Here is a 14,410-nt window from a genome sequence, read left to right as displayed (position 1 = left end):
AGCTGCGTCCTCCATCCAGCGGTGAAGCGTCCGCCTCACACATGCAGCCGCCTCACACACAAGCGTTATTTCCCTGGAAGAAGCGATGGTGTTAGCCCCGCCTCCTCCCCGCCCGCCCGCCGGCCGGCTCCTCCCTCTGCAGGTACTCTTCTTATCACAGCTGGAGCCGGGCACAGTTCTGCTCATCTGGCGGCAGCTCTGCGCACTGTGCTGTGTGTGGTGCAGCTCCTCCGGTGAACGCTGCGGGGATGAACCCCGGCGGGTACCTGAGTGGGGCAGCGGAGCTTGGGGGTCCCCCGGACATCCGTGACAGAGCGCACACCTTTCCCAGGTCGGTCGTCATTGCTCTTCTCTTCCTGGGACTGCTACAGGTTGGCTGCACCTTGGGCTTATTCTTCTACGTTAAGGCACAGGTAATATATGTATCTCTTGAGAATGGATGAAACTCTTGCTGCAGCATGTGTTGTGACTTTAGCACTTTGGAAAACTTTCCTCTAAAATTCCATTACAATGTAGATCTACTTTTAGAGACAATTTTTTTAAGCGCACATGTAGTTCTCATTCATTCTGCTCTGTGAACGTGGGATATGTGACTAGTAGAGGTCAATATGCCTATAATGTCCATCTACCAGTCTAGATAGAGACATGTTTATTAGCAAACAACCCACCCTACAGCTGTTATTGCCAAGAATAGTGCTTGGTAACCCAATTTATACCTTCTCCACTGCTGATGTTACAAAGGGCTACTATAAAAGTCGGCTACGATATTGTTTCCGTAAAAAAAAAAACGGAAACTATTTGCAACGGAGGCATTACCATTGAAATCAGTGGTAATGAAAAAAGAAGCTATGGTTAACGTTTGCCTTTCCATTGATGGGCTCCTCCGACAGAAAGGTCTATCGCAACCCATCAATGGAACCTTAACGCTGATGTGAACAGGCCCTTAGATATGCAGAAATACAAGTGAACATAATTTGCACCAGTGGGAAAAGGTTTTATTTGAAAAACCATTCCCACCTTTGCAGATATCTTGCATTGTATAGAACCTCAGATCAGTACAAATCTTCCCTTGCATGGGCACATTAAGGCCAGTTTTTGGCTCGTTTTTTTTTTTTTAGCCAAAACAAAAGATATATCAGTCTTTTCTTTATACCTTTTCTTCCTTTTTGGATCCACTACTGGCTATGGCTCTAAGGGTATGTTCACACGCAAAATCAAAAACGGCTGAAAATGACACAGCTGTTTTCGAAGGAAAACAGCCTCTGATTTTTAGCCGTTTTTGTAGCTGAAAACGGTTTTTGGGGCTGTTTTTCCATTGACACAATGAAAAGCAGCTCCAAAAACGACTCAAGAAGTGACATGGTCCTTTTTACGGGGCGTATTTTTATGTGCCATTTTTTTTAAACGCAGTTTTTCCCATTGAATTCAATGGGCAGATGTTTGTAGGTGCTTAGCTAGCATGTTTCAAGGTATATTTTGAGGCATTTATGCCACAAAATGTGCCTCAATACTCTACATGTGAACATACCCTAAAAACTGAGGCAAAAACTGCATCAAAACTGTTGGGTGATCCTGGCCTAAGAATAATTTGCCTACTTTATTATTAGGGTTTGTGCACACGATGAGTGGCTTTTACGTCTGAAAAGACAGACTGTTTTCAGGAGAAAACAGCTGCCTCGTTTCAGACGTAAATGCTGCTCCTCGTATTATGCGAGGCATCTGTGACGCTCGTAATCTTGAGCTGCTCTTCATTGACTTCAATGAAGAACGGCTCAAATTACGTTGCAATTACGCGTCGTCGTTTGACAGCTGTCAAACGACGACGCGTAAATGACAGGTCGTCGGCACAGTACGTCGGCAAACCCATTCAAATGAATGGGCAGCTGTTTGCCGACGTATTGTAGCCCTATTTTCAGGCGTAAATCGAGGCATAATACGCCTTGTTTACGCCTGAAAATAGGTCGTGTGAACCCAGCCTTAGATCTAGTTTACAATTATTAGTATGTTAGGGCTGTCAATAAATTCTTGAAGGATAACAAGAAGTGTTAACAGTAGGCAGCTGGAAATTGCTGGCCAAATGGGGAAAGTGGACTAGTAGCAGAAATTGCATTTAAAATGCTCTACAATATATCCTGGAGGTGGTTGGGTATAAAGGGCTGTCTGTGCTGGTTGTTTTTATGTATTATATTGATGACCCTTAGGGCTGATTCAGACGAGCGTGGCGTTTTTGTGCACGCAAAACACGCAGCGTTTTGCCTGCGCAAAAGCCACTTACCAGCTCCGTGTGGCAGCAGCATATGATGCGCGGCTGCGTGCTTTTCGCGCAGCCGCCATCATTATGACACGCCATGTGGATGTTTGTAAACAGAAAAGCACGTGCTGCTTTTCTGTTTACATTCATCCTTTTGACAGCTGTTGCGCAAACACGCAGTTCGCACGGAAGTGCTTCCGTGCGGCATGCGTGGTTTTCACGCACCCATTGACTTCAATGTGTGCGTGATTCGCCAAATACGCCGAGATATTGAACATGTCGCGCTTTTTACGCAGCGGACAAACGCTGCGCAAAAAGCACGGACTGTCTGTACTGCCCCATAGACTTCTATTGGTCTGTGCGTGGCGCGTGAAAAGCACGCGGCCTGCAGGACGCAATTCACGTTCGTGTGAATCCGCCCTTAGGCTGGATTCACACAAGCATGTTCGGTCCGTAAAGGACCGAACACACTGCAGGGAGGCGGGCTCGTAGCATCATAGTTGTGTACGACGCTAGGAGTCCCTGCCTCTCCGTGGAACTACAGTCCCATACTGAAAACATGTGCTCGTGTGAATCCAGCCTTATGATTTCATCATCAAAGTTGATCATTCACAGTGCTGAAGGAGTTCCTAGCAACTCTGTACTGGATGTCATCTGTAAAATCTGGTGTACTCATTTAGTACTTGGTTTATGCTTCTTCTGCCAGTCATTCCTCTTAGGCCTTATTCACACAGGCTGGTCTTAACAGAGGCAGAGTGAAGGCAGTCCTGGGGGCCTTCATTAGGCCCCTGGGCTGCCATAACAACCGTCGTCACCCCCCGATCTCAATGCTGGGAGGGGGGCGAAGAGCTGTCAGAGCAGGCCGTCCCCCTCCTTTCAACGCCTCAGATGCTGCAGTCGCGATTAACCGCAGCATTTGAGGGGTTAAACAGCCAAGAACAGCGCGATCGCTGCTCCCGGCTGTTAGTCCCGGGTGTCCACTGTAAAATACAGCCGACACCCGCAGTATATGGAGTTCGCTCAGCGCGTGAACGCGCTCCAAACATCACCCCCTGCACCCGCACGTAATAGCACGTCCGGGTGCGTGAAGGGGTTAAGCTCCCCATTGAATTCAATTGGAAAAAACGCAACAGGAGAGCTGCGATTCCGCAGCATTATTTGACATGCTGCGGTTGAAGAAATTGCACCGCAGGTAAATTTATGTGCGTTTTTTTTCGGCAGCGTTTTTCCGCAGTGTGGGGACGAGATTTGTTAAATTCTCACCCTCACTGCTGCTACTGTCATACGCTGCAGATTTTCCGCAATTATTCCGTTGTGGAAAATCCGCAGTGTTTCATGTGATGTCATGAAATACATACTTCTTCTTTCTCTGAATTTTAGAAAAAACATTTTCTTTTTAGCAGGATGACTTTCATAAGAAGATATGCTTTGACTTCCTTTTGACACGTGATTGTAAAATGTTTAGTGTCTACTCTGTATAGCAAGCTGTCGCGGTAAACAATCTGCCTGTACCTGAAGAGCAGATAGAGTTACCCCTTAACATTGCTGCAAGTTTGACCACAATTATGTTGTAGCTTCTATTTAACCACAGTTAGATTTAACCCCATTTATATTGTAGCCACAATAAGGCTGGATTCACACGAGCATGTTCGGTCCGTAAAGGACGGAATGTATTTCGGCCGCAAGTCCCGGACCGAACACACTGCAGGGAGCCGGGCTCCTAGCATCATAGTTATGTACGACGCTAGGAGTCCCTGCCTCGCTGCGGGAGTCCCGTACTGTAATCATGTTTTCAGAAAGGGACAGTAGTTCCACGGAGAGGCAGGGACTCCTAGCGTCGTACATAACTATGATACTAGGAGCCCGGCTCCCCGCACTGTGTTCGGTCCGGGACTTGCGGCCGAAATACGTTCCGTGCTTTTCGGACCGAACATGCTCGCGTGAATCCAGCCTAATGTTGTAGCCCGCACTAGCCCTCTTTTCTCTGCAGGTCTGGTAGCCAGTGGCGTAACTACCGCTGTAGCAGCCGTAGCGGCTGCTACGGGGGCCCGCGGCATGAGGGGGCCCGTGTTCCTCGCCGGCACGGGCCCCCACCATGGCCAGAGGCTCCGCTAGCTTCCTCTATGGCTACTACAGCGCGACGCCACTAAACACTATGGCAGAGCGGGGAGGTATCTCCCCGCTCTGCCATTAAAGGGGTTGCTCCTACAAAAGACATGTATCCCCTATCCACAGGATAGGGGATACATGTGTGATCGCTGGCATCGATAGGGAGAACGGGGAACCGAATGTCCCCTGAAGTTCTCCATCACAAACCTCGGACTTCCGGGGTCTGTGTCGGCAGCTCCGTAGAAATGAATGGAGCGACGGTCGCGCTTGTGCGCATGCGTGACCAGCGCTCCTTTCATTTTTATTGAGCAGCGCAGACTCCGGAAGTCAGAGGTTAGTCATGGAGAACATTGGGGGACTTTCGGTCCCCCGTTCTCCCTATCAGTTCCAGCGATCACACATGTATCCCCTATCCTGTGGATAGGGGATACATGTATTTTGTAGGACACACTATTGGTCTGATTTTTTTGGGGGGTTGGGGCTGTATGGCGTTACCTACAGGGGGGGGGCTGTATAGCGTTACTTACAGGGGGGGCTGCATGGCGTTACCTACATGGAGGGCTGCATGGCGTTACCTACAGAGGGGGCTGTATAGCGTTACCTACACTGGTGGCTGTATGGCGTTACCTACAGAGGGGGCTGTATGGCGCTATCTACAAAGGGGGCTGTATGGCGTTACCTACAGGGGGGCTGTATGGCGTTACCTACAGGGGGGGCTGTATGGCGTTCTCTGTAGGGGGGGCTGTATGGCGTTCTCTACAGAGGGGATGTATGGTGTTCTCTACAGAGGGGATGTATGGCGTTATCTACAGGGAGGGCTGTATGGCGTTATCTACAGGGGGGGGCTGTAAAAAAGGCACTATCTACAAGGGGGGGGGTTGTGTGACATCCAGGGGAGGGGAGGCCCCAGTCAAAAGTTTGCTATGCGGCCCAGTCTTTCCTAGTTACGCCCCTGCTGGTAGCTGACACATGAACAGGATTGCGTTTATTACTCTATAAGCAACGTATACCTGAATTTTTCCTAAAACAAAGTAGACATGATTTAATGGGATGAATTTTGTCTGTGCCAATAATAATTAGAACATTTTAGTAACTGCATATAGTTGTAAAATAAAAATACCTGCTTTACTGTATTGAGATGAGTGAATGATTCAACCAATCCCAATCTGTCCAATCTTACAGCACATAAAATAATATAGGCAAATGAATTTACATATTTCCTTTAATTTGCCAAAAAGCTCAAACATGTAAAACTGATTTGCCCAATCTATCTAAGTGAAGGGCAAATTACAAATCAATTCACAATTTGGTTACTCAGGATTAAATAGCTAGTTCATGGTTACTACTGCCTTTGATCCGTGCCAACTAATACCCATTTTTTTAAGAATGATGATCTCCAAGTATGTTGTGGTCCGCTAGTAATTTCCTTCTGGTGTCCAGAGCACAGGTCTCTGCTCTTGTAGCCGCTTTGAAGGTCCATTGGCGCTAAGGCTCTGTTTGCACCACTTTTGCCTTATAGGTCGTGAAAATCTATTTATATACTCGAACATATAATTCCAATGTATGCAGCTGTATGTGATACAGTTTTATACGTCACCCATTTACAGTTGTATATGTCACCCATTTCAAAAAACAAAACAAGACGTATACACTCGGGACAATTATAGGCTATGGAGCTTGTAAATGGCTCTAATTCATCTGTTTCTTTTGGGCATGTACACTGAAATCTCTTTAAAAGACCACCTATTTGGGAAGGCACCCCCTTATCCAGACCAGATTTCCTGTAATAGATTTTCAGTTCCACCATATAATATGCATACTGCCTATTTTCTTTGATGTGACCACCCCACTAAAGACTACTTTTTAATGCAATTTTGGGTGGTCGTTTGGGTCGAGGTTTTATACTATAAGAAACAAACAGTAAAGTACAAACTGCTGCACCTGCGTCTGAAGTTACCTACATCACTCTGCAATGGCACAGTGGAGGTAAGTTAAATGTTTCTACTTCCCTATCTTTTCCTCCCCCATTTTTTTTAATTTTTTTCCCCTTTTCCCCTCCAAAATGGCATACTGTTTGGATGCGCAGGTGGATGCTCATATTTCAGCATTTTTTAATTGTGAAATAAATATAAAAATACTGAAGACTCTAATGGGGACCCATATGGTCAGTTTAAGGGACACAGAAAATTCGTCCTTGGGATATCAGTAGCCTTGAAGCCTATAAAACATCAGATATTACCCATGGGGGTCTACGTAGGAAGGTACTACCAGCATCACACCTCAAATGTGAAGATCTTGTATGTAAATGGGACATTGAATATCTAAACCACTCCAAACAACTAATGGAGATTATTATTGAGGAGGAGAAGACTCTTCTAGAATCACTCACTATTGAGATTGACGCAAGTGTTACTAAGTTAAATGAGTTCTGTTCTCATCCAGAATTTGATCAATGAAATTATAACCTCAAAAAAGAAGTCGAATTAGAACAAAAGGAAATTGCTAATAAGAAAATAAGAAATATCAAAGGGATATATATGATTTTGAACACAATCGGATATTTTCCTTTTTAATTAAGAAGGAAGGACCTAATAGACGCAGACCTTTTCCTAATAGAGGATCATTTGTCTCCATTGATGGGGACACTACAAGTGATCTCTCTAGTGATAATGCAATCAATAGAAGTGGAAGGATAGACAATACACAGGGAATGGTGTCTTTTTTAGGAGACAGAGGAATAGGAAGAGACGTAGAGGAAATAATAGCTGAGAAAAAAAGGAAAACCAAATACGAGACAGAGAAGGGGCAGATAATTGAAAATAACAATGTCATAAACCTCACAGATGTTACTTTATCGCCTTGCCATATCAGTCTCTTAAACTGTGGTCTGGGATTTTCGCCAGTTACTACAGGAAATTAATTTGGGATATACAAAGATCTTCACTTATTTGTGAGAAAAATATTATTAAGACTATGGCATGGTGAAAAGCGTAATGAGGTAAGGACAATAACACAACAGCCTATCCCTAACTTGGACTCGGGCTTGGAAGCAATTCTGAGTCAAAGAGATCTTCCTGCTTTATTGGCCATAGGTATTATGGCAAGAGGCCAACGTTGAAGATAACTTGGATTGTCAGACTAAAACTAAGGATTTAATTCCTGAATTCACTGACTTATGAAAAAAAGAGTAGTACTATGCCAAATGTCAACTTAAATAGATATACACAGGCATTCATGGAGGCTATGCATAGAGATTTAGGTCACGTTGACTGGTCTTCCTTCCTTAGTACGGACAACCTTAGCAGAGAAGAACGGATAGCCTTAATGGAACTACGTAAATTTGATAATGTGGTTATTAAAATAAGTGATAAACGCGGTAATGTTGTTATGCTCAGGGAGGAGTACTATTGGGACGAGATCAGAAGACAACTAAACTCTGATTGTTATGTCTGTCTGACGGACAATCCAATTGAAAACATATCTCGTATATTCAATAGAAAACTGCTATATGCGTTGGCTGAAGGCCTGATAAATCGTCGAGAATATGACTTTATGTTGGTAAGGAAACCACGTATGCCAACTATCTACATGCTACCCAAGGTACATAAGGATAAAGATTTACCTCTGTGGAGACCTATAATCTCTGGGTGTGGAGTACCCACTGATCACATTGAGAAATATGTGGATGAAAAACTTAAACCATTTGTCCGCCATCTACCATTATTTGTTCTAGATCCGGGTGACCTTCTAAGAAAGATTAATGATTTACAACTTGACTCTGATTTTTTTACTAGTGGGTTTTGATGTAGAATCCCTATATACTTCAATCCCTCATGAGACTGGTTTAAGAGCATCGGGACACTTCTTAGAGGGTCGATGTGGTGAATGGGCCCACCAGAATGAATTTGTTATCGAAATGCTGGAATTTGTTTTGAATTATAATTGCTTCGCCTTTGATGTTAAACATTACCGCCAGGTGCATGGACTGCGATGGGGTCATCTTGTGCTCCATCGTATGCCTGCCTGCACCTGGGGTGGTGGGAGGAATTTGTGGTTCATAAAAACTCTCTTCAGGAAACATGTAGCTTATTGGTACAGATACATGGATAATATTTTTATTTGTTGGAAAGGATCAGTTTAGGAACTTGAATGCTTTGTGAAGGAAATTAATCAAAATTACCTAAATATTCTGTGAGACCTCAATAAGATTTCTAGATCTTAATATTTATAGGGAGAAAAACAGGTTAATGAAGTCCACGTATCGTAAACCAACTGCAAGAAAATACTCTGTTGGCAGCAAGCAGTCACAACCCACCCTCACAGATAAAATAAATCCCAGTGGATCAGTTCCTTCAAATCCGAAGAAATTGCTCGAATTTTGATGAATTTAAATCTGAAACTATTGCGCTATCAGAAGGTTTCCCACCAGGGGTTATTCGAAAGTGCAATAAAACGGGGATACAATCAAGAAATAAAGAGCGACAGAAATTAGATTTTAGAACGGAAGAAAAGAACCCTGAAAGACAATAGGGCTCGGTTTATCTCAAGATATGGCTCACACAGGGAGGTTCTCAGTAACCTAATGATAAAAAACTGGTCGCACTTGACCCTTAATTCCAAAATGTAAACCATAGTGGGATTAACCTCTCGTTTGGTCCCAAGAAGAGCTACAACTCCTAAAGATATTTTGGTTAATTCTGAATTTAAAGGAACAGTGTCATCACAATTTTTTTTTAATATGTTAAAGATGTTAGTGCTTTATTAAAAACGTTTATATTTATTTGTGTGTTTGTGTTTTACTTTTTCTTATTTTTACACTTTTTCTTCCCTATGGGGGCTGCCATTTTTTTTTCCATTTCTGTATGTGTCGATTAACGACACATACAGACATGGAATACGGCAGCCACAGTCCCATAGGGACTGCGAACGGGGCCCGTTCCATCCACTAACATGTACGCCGTCTGTGTGGGAACTGCGCATGCGCCGCTCCCACACAGTCCAATTTGAAATGCGCGCCGTCCGGCGCCATTTTCCTGTGGACCGGAAGTCGCGGCCGGACAGTAAGACTACTACTTCCGGTCGCGGCTTCCGGACTTGTGCACTTGGACCAGCGGCAGCAGACGGAGCGGATGGGCCGGAGGGAGCCGCGGCGGCAGGAGTAGGTAAGAGATTTCTATGTATGTTCGTGTTTGTGTACGTTTACTACTGTATGTAAACCTACTACACTGTGTGTTAGCTCAAAAAATGGCGACACACAGTGTAGGAGGTTAGACCGTTCAAACCCCTCGTTTATCCCGGCACTAGCCAGGATAAAGGAGGGGGGGGGATGCTGAGAGCTCACTAGAGCGAGGGCTTTTTACCCAATTTTGCAATGCTGCAATTTTGGGAATAGCTCCATCTAGTGACCAGCAATGGGAAATATTATAAATTAGAATTAATTTATAATATTTCCTGACTCGTGAAAAAAATAAAAAAAATTTTGAACAATGTTTAATCACCTACACACTAAATGTTTAATTAAAAAAAACAAAACATGTTTTTCTGGCAACACATTCCCTTTAAGAGAAAAATGAAAGGCAATCAGGCATGGATAAATAACCGACCGAAGCATGTTTAAATGGGGGTCATGTACTTCCTGTAGATATGTCCTTACACTCGGTTTACTTGCTCCAGGAGGTCTTAATAATGAAATTTAATTTAATATGTTCCTTTGAAATTATTCAAGATTTTATTGGGACGTGCTGGACGACTCTCAGTTTAATGACTGTATACCAGTGTCTGAACTGACCTCTGCCTACCACTAACCATTTATTTTATATATGGTTGCCTTAAATAGTGTCTTATTAATCTCCCTATATGATGACTCTGTACCTAATGCTCCTGAAAATTCTAATTTTAATTATATATTTTTTGTCTGGCTGTATATACTACCACATAGAAATGGCTCCATATAGAAATATAATTGTCCACACTTTTGAAATTGGTGGCCTCTCTGTGTAATAATAATCTGGAATGTTGAAATCTACATGGGGGATTGGATGTGCGGGCATCGGTGGTGGCGATCGGGCTCCTGACCACTTGCGGTGGCCCTGAGCCTGCTCTTCACCACGGTTGTCCGTCCCTCATCCTCTCTGATGGATGCGGATGTCCAGGATAAATAATACTTTGTAATTGCCTTGAAGCACGGATTGACATGCTACCCTGGTGTCCGCTTCCATTGATGGCGACCCTATCCGTTGGACTGGCTCTCTGTCACCACTGGTGGACACCCAATACATATAATCCCCTCTATTTTAGTTATTTTTCTGGGTTTGCGTTGTTGCCCTCCGTCTTCAGTGGACAACCCGGTCTGTGGCTGCCTTTTGTATGCGCCTCGACTGGCTCCCTGTCGCTGGCGGCGGGTGCCGCTTTTTGGGCCTCCCTCTGTCAAAGGGGACCCGGTCTGAGACTGCCTTGTGGTATTGTTTTTGGCTAGCTCCCCATCCCCACTTGGGAATTCTAGTTTTTGTTGCCCGTCGCTGCCTATGGGGACCTAGTCTGGCGCTGCCCTTGGGCATTTCCGCTGACTGGCTCCCTATTGTTGGACGGCTGGCGTCTTCGCCAACCTGAGTATATGGCTGGCTATATCGAATAACAATATACTTCTCAAGAAGAGATGTGCTATTTTGTATATTTTTCTTTATTTTAACAGTCTTGTGTTTTTTTATATTTTATTTTTATCATTATTATCTTTCTTTCATTCTTTTCCCCTCCCTACTTCATTCATCCTCTTATTTTTTGATTATTATTTATTTTAGAGAAAGCACTCATCCATGATATCGACAGAATTTGTATCATATTTTGTAAGATATTGATTATAAAGAGTAAATTTCTGTTGCTCTGAACTCGTCTATATTGAGAAATTCTGTCCAAGGTTACTCTTTGATGTAGAGAAGCTCCAGCTTTTTGGGAGCGACACTGCCTTTAAACGGCGATATCTTTTGTAGCAGGAATTACTTACTCATGAGTTTTATCCACTGGAATCTATATGGTACCATTGTATTATATATGTCTATGATGGTCAATTACTATTAGCATTTATTATTTTTTCATTGATATAAAGAAGCTCTATTAGGAGCGGTACTGCACCTTTAACTGAAACACTATATAACGTGCAGGTATGGTGATGGCCATAGCGGCTCTGAGGAAGTCCCAGATGGGATGAAACGCATCAGCCACGTAACTATGTCTTGACACGGACGTAAGTGACATCATCACGCCGTTCACCCACACTGCGTGACCCCACACTGCACAAACAGGTCACTGATATGCATCACGCTGTGAGACACAGGCAAAACTACCTAGGCCTCTTTGGCCACACAGATTAGAACTAGGTTTTTTGTTACTACTTGCCCCTCCTAACTATTTTTTCCTTATTTTTTATTAGTTGAAAGTTCGCTAACTAGAAAACAATAGCCAGTAGAGTTGATGTTTCTCTTTAACATTTTTAGGCTTAGTTCCACTTTAAAATGATTGAGTTCTTGTAAGAAAAATGTGTTGGACAACCACAAAGAAATGAAAGATGAGTGAAAGTTTATAAGGTTTTGCAAGCTCTACTCTACATGCTTTTGCGATAACCACAAAAATCAGTCACAGGATGTGCGGAAAAGAGACAGAATGTTAATCTCAGGCTTTTAAGATTATTATTTCAGCCTTACAGTTACATTTATCTTGTGGAAATCTCTCCTAGTGTGCATGTCCCGTATATCATTCGCTCCAATAGTTAGCATTGTTTTGAATCTAACAAAAACAGATTTTTTAAAAAAAAATTATGGTTCTTATTATTATTATTATTATTATTATTATTATTATTATTATTGTTATGTGCTATCAACGCGGTCATATGATGAGTTTTTCCCAGGATTCCTTTTTTTCTGTTTGGGTCTGCAGACTATTTAAAGTGGTTGTCTCAGGAAAATAAAAACTATTTATTATTTTTCTTTTCTGAAATGAATAAACTATTTAACTACAAAGTACAAATACATAATTGAACAGCAATGATCCTTTTACACCTAGGCCCGTAACAAGGACGAGGGGCATCCTCTACGTCTATAGGAAAAAAGGTTTTACCATCTTCACATATGGGGATTCTTTACTGTGAGACGATGGAACTCTCTGCCACAGCATGTTGTGATGGTTGTTTTATTGTCGAAGTTCAAAAAGGGCCTTGATGCCTTTCTTGAAAAATATAATATTGCAACTTATGAGTACTAGATTCTGGAGATGGGACGTTGATTCAGGGATTTATTCTGAGTGTCATGTTTGAAGTCGGGAAGGAATTTTTCCACTAATGAGGAAATTGGCATTAACCTCATGGGGGTTTTGCCTTCTTCTGGATCAACACGTTAGGATTATAGGTTGGACTTGATGGACCTATGTCTTTTTTCAATCTTATCAACTATGTAACTTTCTTTTCCAAACCTTCACAGATCGCAGGTTTTCAGTACCCATCAAGTGGACCCAAAAGTTCGAAGCGGCCATTTTTGTGGGGATGCGCCAACACATTCTCCTGGGGGATGGAGCTCTTCCCTCCTCTCTGTGTGTCGATGACGCGGATGAAGGGGCCTTCTGCCTGGCTCAATTAATCAGTTAAGCCATCACCCTCCTCCGTCACGGCTGATTCAGACGCAGAGAAGGGATCTTGCTTAGCTTATAATTTGAGTCCGGCAGCCAGCCTGTAGCATCCATGGCCATGGGCCGTCGGGTTTACTCACCTCCCAACGCCCGTAGCCATGGATCTGTGAGCGCTGTTCCCCATCTCCTTCCTAGGAGATACCATCACTCACTTCCGCTCCAGTCCGCTGTGTCCCGTAGGGTGCGCGTGCATGCTCGTGCCCACTCTTAAAGGGCCAGCGCGTGCACATGAAAACCATCATCATCAATCCACAGGATTTCCTGGCCTACAAGAGGGCCCCAGCCCTTCTGATCCTTGCCTGAGCGTTGTTAGTTCATCCCAAGTCAGTCTTGCAAATGGTCCCTTAGTGTTTCCTGTTCCAGTTGTTACCCGTGCCCTGTTACCTGTTCCTGTATGCCGTGCTGTGTTCTTGTTCCTGTGTCTACTAGTGCTGGAGTCGTGTCCTACTGCACCTGCTGTCGTTTGCCACGTCCTGTGTCTTCTGCCACGTCCAGTGTCTTCTGCCACGTCCAGTGTCTTCTGCCACGTCCAGTGTCTTCTGCCACATCCAGTGTCTTCTGCCACATCTGGTACTGCCCGCCATGTCTGGTGCAACCTGCTGCACTGACCTCCATCCGTGCTGAAGCCACAGCCACCGTCTGGACTAGTTCAGGTACCCGTGTGTTACGAACTGCTATTAGACTTTTGTATAGACTGAGACCTGGTCAGCTGCCTCTCCGCTACGGCGGAGTGGCCTAGTGGGTCCACATACCCTGTGAACGTGACAGTACGCTCAGGCCATGGAACCTGCTGGCCAGCCCAAGACCGCAGTCCAGAAGATATAGTTAGAGATGCATGACCTACGCACACGACAGTATCATCTCCTTGAGGCCGTAAATTCTATCTTGGTCTGTCTGGATCTACTCACTGTTCCCCCTCCGGTTCTTCCTCCTGAGACTGTTGCTGTACCACTGCCCGCTGCTCTTCCTGTTTGTTCCGGATCCACAGTTCCTCTGCTTCCTCACTATGACGGTGATCCCAGAGCATGTCGAGGATTTATTAACCAATGCACAGTTCATTTTAGGCTATGGGCTCATCTCTTCCCTTCCGAGAATGCCAAAGTGGCATTTAACATCTCCCTTCTTGCTGACAAGGCCCTCGCATGGGCGAACCCAATCTTGGAGCGACAAGGACCCGTATCCTCGGACCTAAACTTGTTCCTGCAGTCCTTTTCGTGCCGTGTTCGAGGAGCCGGGTCGAACTTCCTCTGCCGCAGCCTCTCTGTTGACCCTCAAGCAAGAGGGTTCCATAGTAGGGGAGTATGCTATCGCCTTCCGTACCCTGGCAGCCGAGCTGGCATGGAACAATGAGGCACTGGTGGCGACCTTCTGGCAGGG

General features: G+C 44.3%; 1 protein-coding gene across 1 annotated transcript in view; it reads left to right on the top strand.

The window, feature by feature from the left end:
* The first annotated feature begins 207 nt into the window (after positions 1–207).
* Positions 208–14,410, top strand: part of TNFSF11 (TNF superfamily member 11) — a 44,805-nt gene continuing 30,602 nt past the window's right edge. Inside the window, exon 1 of the mRNA XM_075850244.1 lies at positions 208–413. Within this exon, the coding sequence (XP_075706359.1) occupies positions 249–413 (165 nt within the window). The 5' untranslated portion in view covers positions 208–248. The remainder of the gene's footprint in view (positions 414–14,410) is intronic.

Source organism: Rhinoderma darwinii, chromosome 2 (genome assembly GCF_050947455.1).
Source record: "Rhinoderma darwinii isolate aRhiDar2 chromosome 2, aRhiDar2.hap1, whole genome shotgun sequence".
Lineage (NCBI taxonomy): Eukaryota > Metazoa > Chordata > Amphibia > Anura > Rhinodermatidae > Rhinoderma > Rhinoderma darwinii.
Note: the sequence above shows the minus strand (reverse complement) of the source record. Positions and strands in the feature narration are given on the sequence as shown.